General features: G+C 35.4%; 1 protein-coding gene across 2 annotated transcripts; it reads right to left on the bottom strand.

Annotated features, from left to right (window-relative positions):
* Positions 1-1,774: 1,774 nt before the first annotated feature.
* On the bottom strand, positions 1,775-13,953 carry LOC125222254 (myosin-9-like). Of its 2 annotated transcripts, none has more exons than XM_048124770.1 (35): positions 13,799-13,952; positions 13,554-13,710; positions 13,348-13,406; positions 12,978-13,137; positions 12,730-12,879; positions 12,495-12,631; positions 12,267-12,413; positions 12,058-12,159; positions 11,862-11,919; positions 11,687-11,788; positions 11,322-11,359; positions 11,098-11,224; positions 10,842-11,012; positions 10,543-10,674; positions 10,160-10,269; positions 9,894-9,954; positions 8,765-8,942; positions 8,387-8,592; positions 8,191-8,310; positions 7,755-7,853; positions 7,371-7,592; positions 6,663-6,802; positions 5,860-5,971; positions 5,731-5,775; positions 5,349-5,645; positions 4,689-4,853; positions 4,376-4,570; positions 4,124-4,267; positions 3,820-3,890; positions 3,635-3,734; positions 3,504-3,560; positions 3,364-3,420; positions 3,199-3,279; positions 3,028-3,110; positions 1,775-2,311 (listed from the first exon to the last, which is right to left on the bottom strand). In XM_048124770.1, exons 1-35 carry the CDS (start codon positions 13,873-13,875, stop codon positions 2,185-2,187), a joined length of 4,287 nt encoding a protein of 1,428 aa, XP_047980727.1. In that variant the 5' UTR covers positions 13,876-13,952; the 3' UTR covers positions 1,775-2,184. The 2 variants fall into 2 exon arrangements, 1 of the variants encoding a protein (XP_047980727.1); XR_007176507.1 differs by having other exon boundaries at positions 2,185-2,311; positions 3,028-3,061; positions 3,147-3,279; positions 13,799-13,953.
* Positions 13,954-14,311: the final 358 nt, after the last annotated feature.

Genomic DNA, 14,311 nt, shown 5'->3' with positions numbered 1-14,311 from the left:
AATCTCAAGGTTCGCTAACATCCAATATAAAATATTGTTATACTCTCTTTGTCCGAAGCTACTTGAGTCAATTATTTTAATTGTTTTAAAATAATTGAATTGTTTCTCTTTTTTTTAAAAAAAATAATTATTTTATTTTCTATTGTACTCTCTTTTTTCTCATAATTATTCTCATTCTTATTTCTATCTCCTTATTCTAACTTTTAAACATCAATTTTTGTATATCTTATACTTAAAAGAAATACATCAACTATTTGTGACGGATGGAGTATTAGCTAATTACGTAGTGACATTTCGATTTTCTATACACTCGATCAATATCATTTCATCTCATATTTTAATCCGACACCGACATATATAAAGTATACAGTACAATATTATAGAATCAACACATGCAGCTAGGCTGCACTGACTGGTCCATTGTGCATGGGCGGTATCAACCAATAAATAATGCGACAGCCAGTTTTTCTATACTACTATTAATTACTAAAAATGGATTAAATTGATTATAGTATATAGTATTACTTTACGGTTTAGACTTAAATGTCTCACTCTGACCCAAACATATATTTCCCGTCTAGGATTGAATGTTTCATTATAACTCTACCATTAATAAAATGTAAAGGAAAATGAGTGAAAAAATTTAGTGAATGTGCATTTTACTTTTATATACTAGTTCAATAATAAAAAAATTAATTGAATAAGTTAGTAGATTGTGAATTACATTTATCAGAAAAAATAAAAGTAAAATACAATATTTATGATGGATATCTCAAAATGATAATACTGGACATTTAATGTTGAGGGAGTAGTGTGTAACTTATTACAAGAAAAAGTTGATTAGATGTATATTGACAAGGTACAAAGACATTAATGTATATGTATCGTTGGTTTCACGAGTAGTACATAGAAGATTTTTCAAAAATAGTACGCAGGACATATTATGGTTTTCATAATTGAACCAATGAAATAATGAAGAAAATAACTCACAAAACAATAATGAAAAAAACGGTAGACAGTAATATTTCCCTACTAATTTGGCTATTAAATGTAAACATTACCGAACTAGTAGGCATTTATTACGTAAAATAGGGATTTTTTTTATCAATCGTAACTTTATAGATTATGCAAGCCTCATTAATTTGTGTTTCATCACTTTCATGTTAAGAAGAATATGACTCTTTATAGTTTTAACTAAGGCTGATATTAGTACTATTATTATTTGAACTTTTTTATGCCACAATCAATCACTAATAGTAATAGTATAAGAAATTGAGTTCAGCTTAAATGAAAGGTGAACAACCATTTCTTTTTATATTTATCATTGTACACAACCAATTAAGTAATTCGAATTGGACTTCCAATCTAATCAAAAGTCAAATATGTTTATTTACCAAATATCTGAACTTGCAAAAAGCGACCGACTTTCACAATCACCAAACCAATAAATTAAAATTATTAGACATGACATGGTAATGTATTAAATGTTTTAAAAAATCTAATTTTTGCAGCCTATAATTTGTTGAATTACACGATTCGAAAGGACATTCTAATCAATGAAAATTGCATAAATACCGTTTTAATTTTGGTAAAGGATGTAGACACATATATTGCACATTACTAGACTCTAGTGAACTATTTTAATTTGTGATTAATTTTTACTACTAATATTTAATCTATCCTAATTAGATAATGAAAACGTACTATACTATAACCAAGAGTTCAAACAGAATTACAAAAAAATAAAAACAAAAACGACACGCACTCGTAGTTCTAACAAAAGAATAAAATTGGCAGCATATATTTGGCAAACTTATCACCTATGGTTATCAGCTCCTCTCTTACAAAACAGCGACCAAAACAGCCATGACAGATTAAGCTCAATTAATAGTAAAAGTTCTGAACTTCTGGGAATATATTAAAAAAAATCAGATATCAAAACCATAACAGTTCCAGCTTATCCCTCAACTAACTCTACTATGAGGGATGTATAGTAGTTGCCATTGTAAAACTTCCTACTTGCAAACCTTTTAATTTAAGCCAGTTTGGAATGGAATACCGTAAAACAGACTTCCTCGAAAAAGGGATCCTAAAACAAGTTTTGCTCTAATTTACAACTATAATTGGAATTCAGACATCTTTAAACTGAGGTGAGAAGACCAAGAATTTATGTTGTTTATCATCCTACTCACGAATGCGCGGTAGCAAAAAGCTGAAGCCCGAGTTTTCACCCATTAGTGGAGGAGGGTCAATGTCAGCAATGTCTATCTGTTCCATTGACTTCGATATCTCGTCTACTGAGAAAGGTATGCTGCAATGGACCATCAATTTTCATTAGAAGCTGCCATTGAAGACGGCACGTGGCAGGCAAGCATGAGTGTACAAAATTTACTAGAGAAAATACTAGTACTGAAAATAGAAATGAACAAAAATGTATCAGATAGAGTTTCACCACCAAACATCTCTTGTATCTAAGCTCTTCTGCCTATATTTAATGCCACTAGCTGATGTTGTTTGGGCAGCTTAGTGAGAGAGTCTTGAGGTATTTATTCTTGCTTCACAGAAATTTTGCATATCCCACGTAAGAGCATAAATACAACCAACAGTCTGGTATGTAACTAAATATTCAATTCATAGAAACGAGAAGAAGAATCTTCTTATGTTCCAATTTCTTCAAGCTACAATCTCTATGCTTATTCAAGCTACTTTGAAAGTGTATTACAAAAGCTCCTCTATCGGCACACAAATTCCTTAAACTCAAGAATCTTAGGATATCTTTGCAGTTTTCTATTGAGATTTAGCCATCTGACTGAATGCGATCAGATGGCACTATAGGGACACGGGAGTGATGATAGTGAAGCTAAGCTCTGAGTAATTACTCCAGAGTGATTAACTACTGTTTGGGTCATGTTTCTGTACATCTCAGTTCAGTTAAATATGTTTCCGATCTTAATATATTAATTCAGCGTTAACCTTTTTTCACTCCAACCGGAAGTATAGGGAGAATACCAGATAGTTGGTGCTAACCTGGAATCATCATCCAACAAAAAGGAACTGCTTACTGCATTATTTGAATCTTCGGTCATCAACACTCTCATATTGGATATAACCTGATTGAAGTACTGATTAATGCTACCAAGATTCACCTTTACATAGTCCCTCTCTCTGCAAGATGATTTGGCATCAAAAGAAACTTACTTCTGAAGACACGCTGTGTGTGCCATACTTATCATCCCAGTACATTGTACTGATCCGATACAATTGCTGAATGCTCAGCACCTGTTCATCAATAGAAAGAATATGTTAGAAAGTTATGGTAAATGAAACCCTCTTTTAAGTTTTTGAATTCAACATTCTACTCACCGGGCAAAGTTCATGACTTATCTCATCCAATGATTTCTTCGGTTTTTGGTGTACAACCTGGAGTTTATAATTAATTTTATACGGTGTCAGCGGGATAGCTATTATTGTTTATCAGATCTGGAACAACACTAATCCATTACCAGAAATCCAATAGCCTGTCTAATATGCTTAAGCTCATCCCAAGCTAAACCTGCATACTGCGATATTTATAAAGATATTAATCTCTTAGGATTCACTAGACTAAAAAAAACTAGAAGATACTTGGAAGAACCTTTTCAGTTGCCGTGCCACACCACTGATCTAATTCAGCCAGTCCTGCTTTAACATATTCCCCATTACTAAATGAGCAGCATTCTCGTCTCAATAGAAGACTGCATTCATGAACAGTTTAATGGAGGATTAAATTTCATGTGCACACTCAAGAGCTTGAGAAAGAAAAACAAACATGTATTAAACCTGTTGAATAGTTGAACATTGATAAAAGAAAATATCTGTGTGAACACCTTGCGGACTAACATAGGTGGTACCTGATAGGTGCGGAAATTTTGACAAGTGAGAATAAATAGTACTGGTAACTTTTAGAAGAAATAAACATAATAACAACAAACAGGAAACTATTAGATGAAAATAATATTCCATCAAACAAAATTTTGAAGATTGGCACCTGCAAAATCATCTCAGTTTGACCTTAAAAATAAAATCCAAGAATCATCCAGATTCAACAGGGAAGATTATTTATAGAAGAAATTTTTTTACTGACATGATTCGCTTTTAAAGTGCTTAAAAAGTTCCCCAGGTTGTTCACTATTCCCTGCCAGTGAGCAATCAAAGCTTGCTGGGCTGCTGTGTTTGTGACTGAACGTGACGACCCCTTAACTAAGCTTGCTCTAGAAGTTCTTGGTGCCTATTAATGGATATGTACAAAGTTCAAAATTTGGTTAGATATATACTGCATTGGCTTCTTCTATAGAAAGCCACATCTTCGGAGTAGGTACATGATCAATTTCAATACCTGAATACACAAACCAAGCAACGGAGATATCTCCTTCTTTAGATTATCTCTTATCATTCCATAGATTTTTTCAACAAATGCTGTAAGTTGCTGCTTGAACAGCAAAGCAGGGTATTTGGCTTCTACCTGGCGTAAGGACTCTACTCCACCAGGCAGGCCAGGAAGATTTACTCCTGCTGGAGTTCCTCGGAAGCTCTGAAAGAAGAGCAGTAAGAAATGGAACATAAGGAAACAATAAAAAATTATTCAGAGGGAAAAGCCACAAAGTTGTTCACTCTTTCAATAAAAAAAGAAAGAGAAAAGCATCTTTTACTTGTGACATTGACATCCTGCCAAACAAAGTGGCTGAGGAAGACCGACGGCGTACAGGAGCCATTCCAGCTGCACCACTTGCTTTCAGTGTACGTTGGAGGAGAAATAGTAGGGTCGAAGCATTTGATAACCAATAAGAAAGCATATCATTGTTGTCTTGGATTCTCTGAAATTGAAGAAAGCAGTATTGTGAGAATTGTGATAGAGTGAAGGGTTATAATCGAAGTAACAATAACCAATAATGAATAGCATAGATATCTTCAGAAGTTTCCCAAGCAAATATCACTTTCAAGAATGAAACCACAAGTCCTCAGGATCTCAATCATATCAACACAATTCAATTACATAATTCTTCTGCATGAACGACTTTATTAGTTCTCTTTAGATGAAAATTTGAATAACCCAGAACTCCCAAACATGTCTCACATCTCAATTCATTCCTTTTTTTTGAGTAACTCCACATAATTTTCTCAATTAAGAAAAACAAGAGAAAACTATCAAAATGAAATAAGTACAGATAGAGATATCCAGATTCCACTAGTAATTCCCTAATCGTTCAAAACACTTGGATGATGGATGGTATGCAGAAATTAAGTGGGAAATGGACGAACCAAACAATATCAGTCCTATGGTTAGTATACGCAAGACGGTATAGTCAAACCTCAATACCATGACCTATGGTCTGGATGATACGGTCAAACACACTTGTCCGCTCAACTTCAAATGATCTCCATTGTAGAAGACACTTGTAGATGATACAAGCTGCTATCGGCCTGTTTCCAGAAAAGCCCAAGTGCTGAGATATACAGCGAATGAGCAGCTCCTGATTTTCCTGCTGCTTCTCATTAAGTGATTTCTGAGGTTTGTCATCAGCTTCTGAAAATGTCGGGCTACGGGGAGTTGACAATGTCGGGCTACGGGGAGTTGACAATGTTGGGCTACGGGGGCTGTGCACCTCCTAATAGAATTTAGAGTGCATGAAACTTAAAAGTAGAGAAGTAGCATTGTCAAGGAAAAGCATTAAATGAAGGAACATTGATTACCACATGTAGCTTAACATCCCCAAATCCATGGCTACTATCAGTCCTCTGTGATTTGCAAATGCCATTAGCTTTAATATGACTGCATCATCAAAAGGTCTCCAACAAACCACAAGGGAGTCGTGCAACTACCTGCATGATTGATCTAGAGCGTCCGGAGAGAAATTTATTTGGTGCCATTGATACCGCCTGTTGACGAAGAACTTTATTCTCTGACTCCACATTATTCAGCTTCTCTTCCACCCTGAGAGAGAAAAGTTAATTCAGCTTTTAACATTTGTCATATTTGCAGTATGATACTATAAATGGTGGTTACAACCGGTAGCCATCACCCTCCTATTGCTTCCTAGCAAAAGCAATTTAGATTGCACTACCCTCGAAGAATACTGTGGGCCATGCCTAACCTCTTAATGGGTGTAGGAAATTCTGAAAGTCATGGCCAATTCTTAATTACTACTTGTTGATCAAGTAAGCATGTCATCTCATTAGGTGGATCTGAACTTAACAACTATACTAGACGATTGTTTGTTCATATGAATGGCATATTTGATGATGACATAAGTATGAGTTGTTAACAAGTGTTTTAACTGATATGACAGACAGGTTTAGTGGAAAATGTGTAGATTATTCCACAATATCAATCTGGCAAATTACCTTGTTTTTAGTGGGAAGCGAACATATAAAAAGTCCAGCTCATGGTTTTTTTTTTCCAAATAAAGCTGATCTTCAAATGTCTATGATCCAATAATGACTGCCTCATTCCACTCCCCTCAGTATCCTGACTAATACTATTCCAAGATACTTCACTGTTTTTCCATATAGACAGTTTAATAGACTATTTCTAGCTTTCAACACTATGGAGTAATGATTATAATAGCAAATAAAGATGAAATATAGCTCTTCTAATGTAAGCACGATTGCTGAATTTTGCTTACCCTTTCAATGATTCCTGTAATTGTTGATTTTTCTTTTCTGCCTCCTCTAATTTTGCACGCCTCTCCTCAATAGATTCCTGTGCCAAAGCATAGTTCTTTCGCAATTCTTCAGAAGTTTCCTGTTCATTTTGCAAAGAAGCCTGCAAAGGAAATAGTTTAACCGAAATGAATTTTAAGCCTGTGGGAAAAAGGCAATTTAATCTTTAGTTGGTTTTCTAGCATATCCTAACTCAGGTTGGCATAGGATGCATTCTGAATAAACACCCGTTGAATTAGATTAAATCCATGATCCATTCAAAGTGGTAGAAGCCCAGTGTAATATATCATTCACAGGTAACTACTTCAAGCAGATACTCATATAACAAAGACTAGTCTTGACTACAAGTCTATTTGTACATATGTAGTTCAGTAATATATTTCCTTATTTCCAGTTATTTCCACACATACTGGTGAAGCCTAATCCTGATAGAGACGTTTTGAAATGACTCCAATGCATGTAAATGGAGCTTCTAATAAAGTGACGTTACATGTGTTATGAGCGGACTCAGATGGAGACTTGAGCAGGTAGGAAGAATAAATTGTTATTCTGGAAAAGTCAAATGCTGCATGCTATGGAAGTTAAATCCCAAAACAAAAGGTTAAAGGATGTGAAATCAATGAATCTGCATGTAAATATGACATATATATATATATATATCCGTCTCTAACCTTTAAATTTTCAACTTCTCCATTCAAAGATTCAATTTTTGCAGTATCTTCAACATAAACTGGGGTTTCCTTGATAACAGGAGGTGCTTCTTCAATTGCCTTTTTGGCAGCCTCCCGTTCCTTAACAACTAGAGCACTCATTTCATCAACTTTCTTCTGCATTTCTTCCATAGAACTCCGCAACTTCGCCATCTCTTGATTTTTGGCTTCTTCCAAGTCAGCCTGCATGATGAATGTAATGACATGATCGCAAACATATAGCATACACCCTCAATCATTTTTCAAGCTGAATATCATTTTGCTTCTTTCAGTTGTCACGCGATAGATGCTATACACACACACACACATCCAGAAGGCAATCACTTTCACAATTAAATAGCATACCCTCAATCGTTTTTCGAGCTGCAACCGCCACGTGAGTTCCTCTAACTGTTTTTCTAATTTATCTTTAGCCTCTTTGAGTGCACCTGTATCCCTTGCAGCCTGCAGACAATTACAAGAATTGTTATATAAGCTGGAAAACAATAATATAACATAATATCAAAATCATGTCTGCCTACCAGTCTTATCTGACAACAATAATGTATTAAAAACATATTTCTCATACTGATGGACGAAGTTCCAAACTGTATCCGAAGTGTTCTTCCAATAAAGATGAAACCCAAAGTTAAAAACATATTTCTCATAATGATGATGATATATAAACTTCAAAAATCAGTTTTCGATTGATTATGAAGGCAGTTTCAACAATATATCATGCCTCAGGTATACCAGTAAGAAAATGTTACTATTTCACAACTAGTATGCTATTGAAATTTACCTGTTTAAGCATCCGTAGTTCTCGTTTGGCTACTCTCCCCCTCCATCGACATTGTGTAACTATGGCTCCCCTTTTCAGATCCTTATAGTAAGATGAAGCTCTATGACTCCGGCACCGAGTCTAAGAAACTTTAGCCGTAAGCTGAAGGCATCATATGATACACCAAAATTGTTGCGATGTCAAAATAAGTTGTTACCTGAATAATAGTCGCGGCTTTAGTTCGTCTCATAAATCTAAATTTATTACGGGCGTCCATGCTACGTAAACCTGTTTGTATAACAAGAACAGATCTCTGGAGTGTGTTATAAGCTTTTCTAGCAATGAACTTGCGTGTGTTCCGTTGAACTTTTAAAGCAGCTGCTTCTGCTTTTATACTCACGAAATGTTTGCACGCTAATCTGCCTAAAAGAGTATAACAGCATAAAAATTATAAAGCAGACAAACTAGTAAGTGATCAGAAAGAGAGGGTCGACAGAGTTGCAAATGCCAAATGTACATCTAAATAATACAAAATAAATTTAACAGATTTTTCACATTGCATCATTTCAAAAGCTCAAAAGTTATAGTGTGTCACCTCTGCAAAATGACTGCAGCTGTATGGAAGCTTCTCTCATAGCAATAAACCGTTTACGAGCAATATGTGCTCGTCTCCGCTGTTGTATAATTTTTGCTGCAGAACTAAGAACTTCTGTTCGACGAGCATCCAGTTCAGCCATTTGACCTGCTCTTAGGAAGATTTTTGTTTTGCCCAACTGTGTGGTGATTAAGAAATATAAGTTAATTTCCCCAGTATCATTTATAAAGCACATGGTGCATGGAAGTTCCTAAAAGAACTAACATTGGGTGTGCACTATACCAAGGGATGCCGGTTAGCCTAGACAAAACAGCAGTACGTTCACGAAGTGGTGCATGGAAGTTCCTAAAAATAGAGCTAACATTGGGAGTGCAGTATACCTAGGGATGCCGGTTAGCCTAGACAAAACAGCAGTAGGTTCGTGAAGGTAAAAATGGTTTCCTAATGTTCATACACTGTATATGTTTTATAGATGTACATCCATACAATAATGGTAGACTAACAACCAATACTGCGCTTCTAAATTAATTGTTCAAATTTATTGACCATGTTTTAGGTGCATAAACACAAGTAGCAAATCTTAATAAAAATGTGGCTCTCTTTGTTTCTTAATCAATCAATTTATTCTGTAACTATTAATTTTCATTCTAGACTCCAATAGCTTGGAAAAGATGGAGGTGAAATGCAGGCACGCTGATGGCTGGTAGTGACATATGATTTGGTGATGAACTGATGACAAAGATACAGTGGAATGAGTAGACAGAGTTATCAAAGCAGAGAAATAAGAGGTAAGCATATTGGAGGAAGGTTGACTACAGAGAGGAGATAGAAGGGAGTGTAGTGCAGAGGTAGTGAAGTGGAGAGGAGCTCAAAAGAGATGTTAGTATTTTTAAGGATACTTTTTGTACTCTGCAGCGCAATAGAGTTTAGACCAATACCACAGAACCATCAATGCACACACATTTAAAAATGTTTCTAATATCTTGTGGGTGAGGAAAATGCTTAGTGGTTTACTTCAATTGGTTTTCTAACATAGCAAACTGTGTGTGTGTGGGGGGGGGGGGGGTGATTATACTCAAAAACAGTACATGCGACAAGGAATATTTCATATAAAACATTATCTTTATACCTGAAAACCTTTGATCCCTTTCTTTTCCAAAATCTTCTGGCATGCCGATTTTTCGTTATAACTGTGCATGAGAAAGAACTTTGATTTTATCAATATGATTCTTCCAAGATGATATGGTATTATAAATAATAAAAATTCACCACCAGAATAAGGAACAAGGGTATAGCTTTCTCATATTAGCAATAACACACAGTAAATGGGCCATGTTAATATGAAATTGAGTACAGATGTGAACCTCAAATTCATTAAACTATTAAGTACACTACCTGCCTTGCAAAGCTTCAGTTGCAAGAAGCCCAAATCTGTTCAAGAATTCAAAAAAAGGACGCCGTGTAGGATATCCAGCACAGCTGATCCTGATTGCCTCTAACACACCCTGAATCAATGGCTTGTGATCAGACAAACAAACAAAAACACCCCTAAAACCAGATTGATCTTGATAGAAATTCATGGGTTCCATCCTAAAACCAAGTGGTGATAGGAGGAGTGGCCTATGAAACTTATATAGTGATTTCAGTTCTCTTTGTACACTGATGTGGGATAGTTGTAATATATTTTTTAGTTTCAATTGCACCAACAGATCTAATGCTGCCAGAGGGATGAGAAGAACATAGATTTTTATAATAGCATAAATAATCTAATAACTTACACCACAACGTAGCTGCTGTAAGATGTTCTGATTTTCAAATATAGCTGGTTTAAGAAGATTGTTTGGCTTTACACATCTAATGTAGTGAGGTTCAGTAGCATTTAGAGTCTCCATCAATTGTTGTAGTTGCAACTGCATGACAAGAAAATGAACAAAAAATTTAGTTTCAGTGTGTCACATTTTTCCAGAGCATAAAGATTCGTCAATTCAATATATCATAAACTAAATTGTTCTCTTTTATGAGTTGGTGCACACATAAAGTAAAATTCCATCTGGAATGAAATCATAAGCGCCTTGACCTTAAAGCGCGAACCAATGGAAGAAAACTTCGAAGATTTCGAGCTCTCTTCAGCTATTGGAGGGAAAAGCCCTGCTACAAAAGAACATTTGGAAGAACCTAAAAGATCCTGATACTCTGGTACAACATAGTCTTTATTTTTGTCTAAGAAATGGTCAGACTGGTATTGAACCTGAAAATTATTAGATGTGGGAATTGAAAGCCTTGGTTTTTAAAGCACAAAGAGAAGGTAAAAGACTGGGAGCAACATAACGTACCTCTCCAGCATAATGTCCAATAGTAAAATCTGTACGGGATAATTTTGGCTTGATGAAGCGCTTATGAACTTTGAAAGTCTGATAGAGCTTATTACAGAATGTCTCATGAGTTGATTTTGGGAACATACTGCAAAAATAAAGACATTAGATTAGAAAAATGTGAGAGGAATATCTTCTCAAATAATAAAGGGGAGAAAAACTGCAGGATGATTGAAAAGTATTACCAAGCTTCATCAAGCAGAGCAATAATGCCACCAGGTTTCTGCAAAACAATTAGTCTTAGTTCTGGCCTAATACAAATAAAAGAAAACAAAGATAAATTGCATATTGCCTAAGATGAAAGACCATAGGCCTTATGCTTATAATTATGACTCTTAAAGAAGATAAGATCAAGATGAATGGGTAATGAGAGAAAATAACATTGTAGAAAAAAAAGGTCTGTGTGCAAAGTGATGAACTGAAGAGGAGGTGAAGTTCGTCAGAAAACAAGTTGTTCATGACATTATATCTTATCATGGAAATCTTAACAAGATTCTCTTTAGTAGCTTAATATTTCGACGTTGTGCACACCTATCTCACAGGGAAGTACCTTCTCAATTAGATCTAAAACATCTTGGTTGTCGACAAACTCAATGTAGCTCCAATTAATTTCCTCCTTAGTGTATTCTTCTTGTTCCATTTTAAAGACGTGCTGCAAGTAAATAGCAGACTTAGCAAGCATATGGTGGGAGATAGCTATACAACCAGCACAAAATCAATATTACCTGATTAAAATGTTGCTGCAGCTTCTCGTTCGTAAAGTTGATGCAGAACTGTTCAAAACTGCACAGTATAATATGCTTTTGTTATAAGAAAGCAATGGAAGAGCATTTCCGACTCAGGAAATACAATCCTGTCATTATATGATGGAAGTTATCATGGGGGATGGGGAACCAGTGGCAAATCAGATTAATTTCCTGCCTGTTGTGTTTAAAGCTCTCGAAACCATAAATATCTAGGACCCCAATCAGACATTTTGAATCTTTATCTTGCCCAATTGAGTTATTGATCTTATCCACCAGCCTACACATGAATCGCCACAAAAAAGAAAAATATTAGCATTTTATTAACTTCATTTTAGATCTCTATAATCTATTGGACATAATATTACAAGAAAAAAAGTTGAATACCAATCAAACAGTCTGGAATATATTGTCTTAGCCAATCCATCCCTGCTAAATGTAGCACTAAGAGGGTCAAGGCTTCTCTTGATAACTTCTTCAGGAGTGATCATCACACGTTTACAAAGTGCATCTTGCAATGCCACAGGATCACACCTAATCCAGAGAATTTTAACAAATTTTACCATCTAAAACACAATATGGGAAGACTAACATGAAAATTAGAAGCTTACATACTTTAGAAGTTCGGCAGTTGTTTTCAGATGGAACTTGGCTTTGTCATCTTTCGGGGTCGATGAGTCGACTTCTTTTCCCTTTCCAAATTCAATATTACCAAGGTGAAGAATAGCAGCAACTACCCTGAATATTGCTTCCTACACCATGAGAAAGGGAGGGAGGGAGAGACGTGGATACTATAAGTCTCAGTAGAGATTCCGGTGGAGGTTAGGGAGATAAACGACAGAGCGTATACCTGCTCTGATTTACTTAACCCAACTATATCCATTGCCCGTCTAGTCTCAAGGTACTCATTGGCATCACTTACACCAACCAGCTCATAGCATTTTGATTGGTTAAGATAGTGAAATGATTTAGGATGATCTAATTTGTACTTGTCAATTTCCTGAAGGGCAATGCATTTGCAACAGGTATAAGAAATTGTTTTCAATTATGATCAAGGAAAGCATTACCAAAAGAATTAGTAATAAAAGAACCGGATACCTCTTTTGGTGCTGCACATAAGAGGTAAAAGATGTGATAGTTACGCTCAGGATCAGAAACTTGGCATACGCGAGATCTTTCAAGAAGGTAGGTTCTGATAGCTGCTCCTGATATTCTCCCATGCTTGTCAAACTGAATCTCCACAAATTTACCAAAACGGCTGCAGTGGGTATAAAATAAGACTGTAACAGTTATTAATCAACATATAACATTACGGAACTTGACTTCATTATTGATTTATGCAATGTTAGTGACCAACATTAGAAACACAGTTCTTATTGCAAAAAAATTCTGATCCACCAGAAATTCAGTACTTATATTAGTAGGGGAACAAGAAACCATAACTGCTGAAGTGTAAAAAAGGCTTCACCTGGAATTGTTATTTCTAACAGTTTTAGCATTGCCAAATGCTTCAAGAACAGGGTTCGACTGCAATCACAGATAGTATGCTGAGTGTTAATTATGCTACATTTGTTAGTACCAGTGACAAAATCTAGCAAGCCAAAAGTAACTAAAAACTAACAGTCCAACACCATTAAAATGACTACCACCAAATAGATTTATCATGTATCATACTTCAAGGACTTGTTGTTCAACAGTGCGTCCTTCTGTAGCTGCACGGCCTCCTAAATAGGCTAGGTACCGCATAAGCATTTTTGTTGTCTCTGTTTTACCCGCTCCACTTTCACCACTAACCAGGATAGAGTTGCATTTCTTTTCATTTATCATGGCCCTGTTTCCAGAGAAAGTGTGTTATGTAGTTTATTAGACACACTTTCATAATCCTGTTTCATCTGTTAATGAAATTTGATAAATTTAACCTGTATGCAACATCAGCAATTGCAAAGACATGAGGGCTTAGTTCTCCTAAAGGAGCTCCCTTGTATTGTTGCATCATGTGTGAATTATACAAATGATTTAATTTTTGGAAAGGATTTATAGCAATCAAAATATTTCCAGTGTACGTCTGCACATACACTTACCAATGATTAGACCATATTAGGAAAAAGTGAAATACTTATCCATATCTGAATTAACTGGGAAGCATACATAAATTTCATTGAGTTCATATCTAGTTCTCAGATTAACCAGTACTCCAGGCTCATGCAGGTAAGACAGCTTCGTCATGTCATCAACACCTGCAGGAGGAGCTTCCGTATCTTTAGGATAAAGTTTTGATAACTTGACAACGACCTGTAAAATAAACAAATAAAGTCCCTATCAAAGAGTATGTTATTGAAACTGAACTACTCCATATACTAAAGTTTATATCACCAAAGTGCCTGTGGATACGAAAAATAAGCTGACTAAGCATTTCTATTGCAATCATTTTG

The sequence above is a fragment of the Salvia hispanica genome, chromosome 4, assembly GCF_023119035.1.
Source record: "Salvia hispanica cultivar TCC Black 2014 chromosome 4, UniMelb_Shisp_WGS_1.0, whole genome shotgun sequence".
In the NCBI taxonomy this organism is placed as follows: Eukaryota; Viridiplantae; Streptophyta; class Magnoliopsida; order Lamiales; family Lamiaceae; genus Salvia; species Salvia hispanica.
Note: the sequence above shows the minus strand (reverse complement) of the source record. Positions and strands in the feature narration are given on the sequence as shown.

Coding starts and splice junctions, on each gene's coding strand:
- LOC125222254 (XM_048124770.1), bottom strand. CDS start 13,875: ATGATGCAACAATACAAGGGAGCTCCTTTAGGAGAACTAAGCCCTCAT. Junction 10,270..10,542: donor TACAGCAGCTACGTTGTGGT/GTAAGTTATTAG, acceptor CCATTGATTCAG/GGTGTGTTAGAGGCAATCAG. Junction 5,776..5,859: donor GCTCTAGATCAATCATGCAG/GTAGTTGCACGA, acceptor TGCAAATCACAG/AGGACTGATAGTAGCCATGG.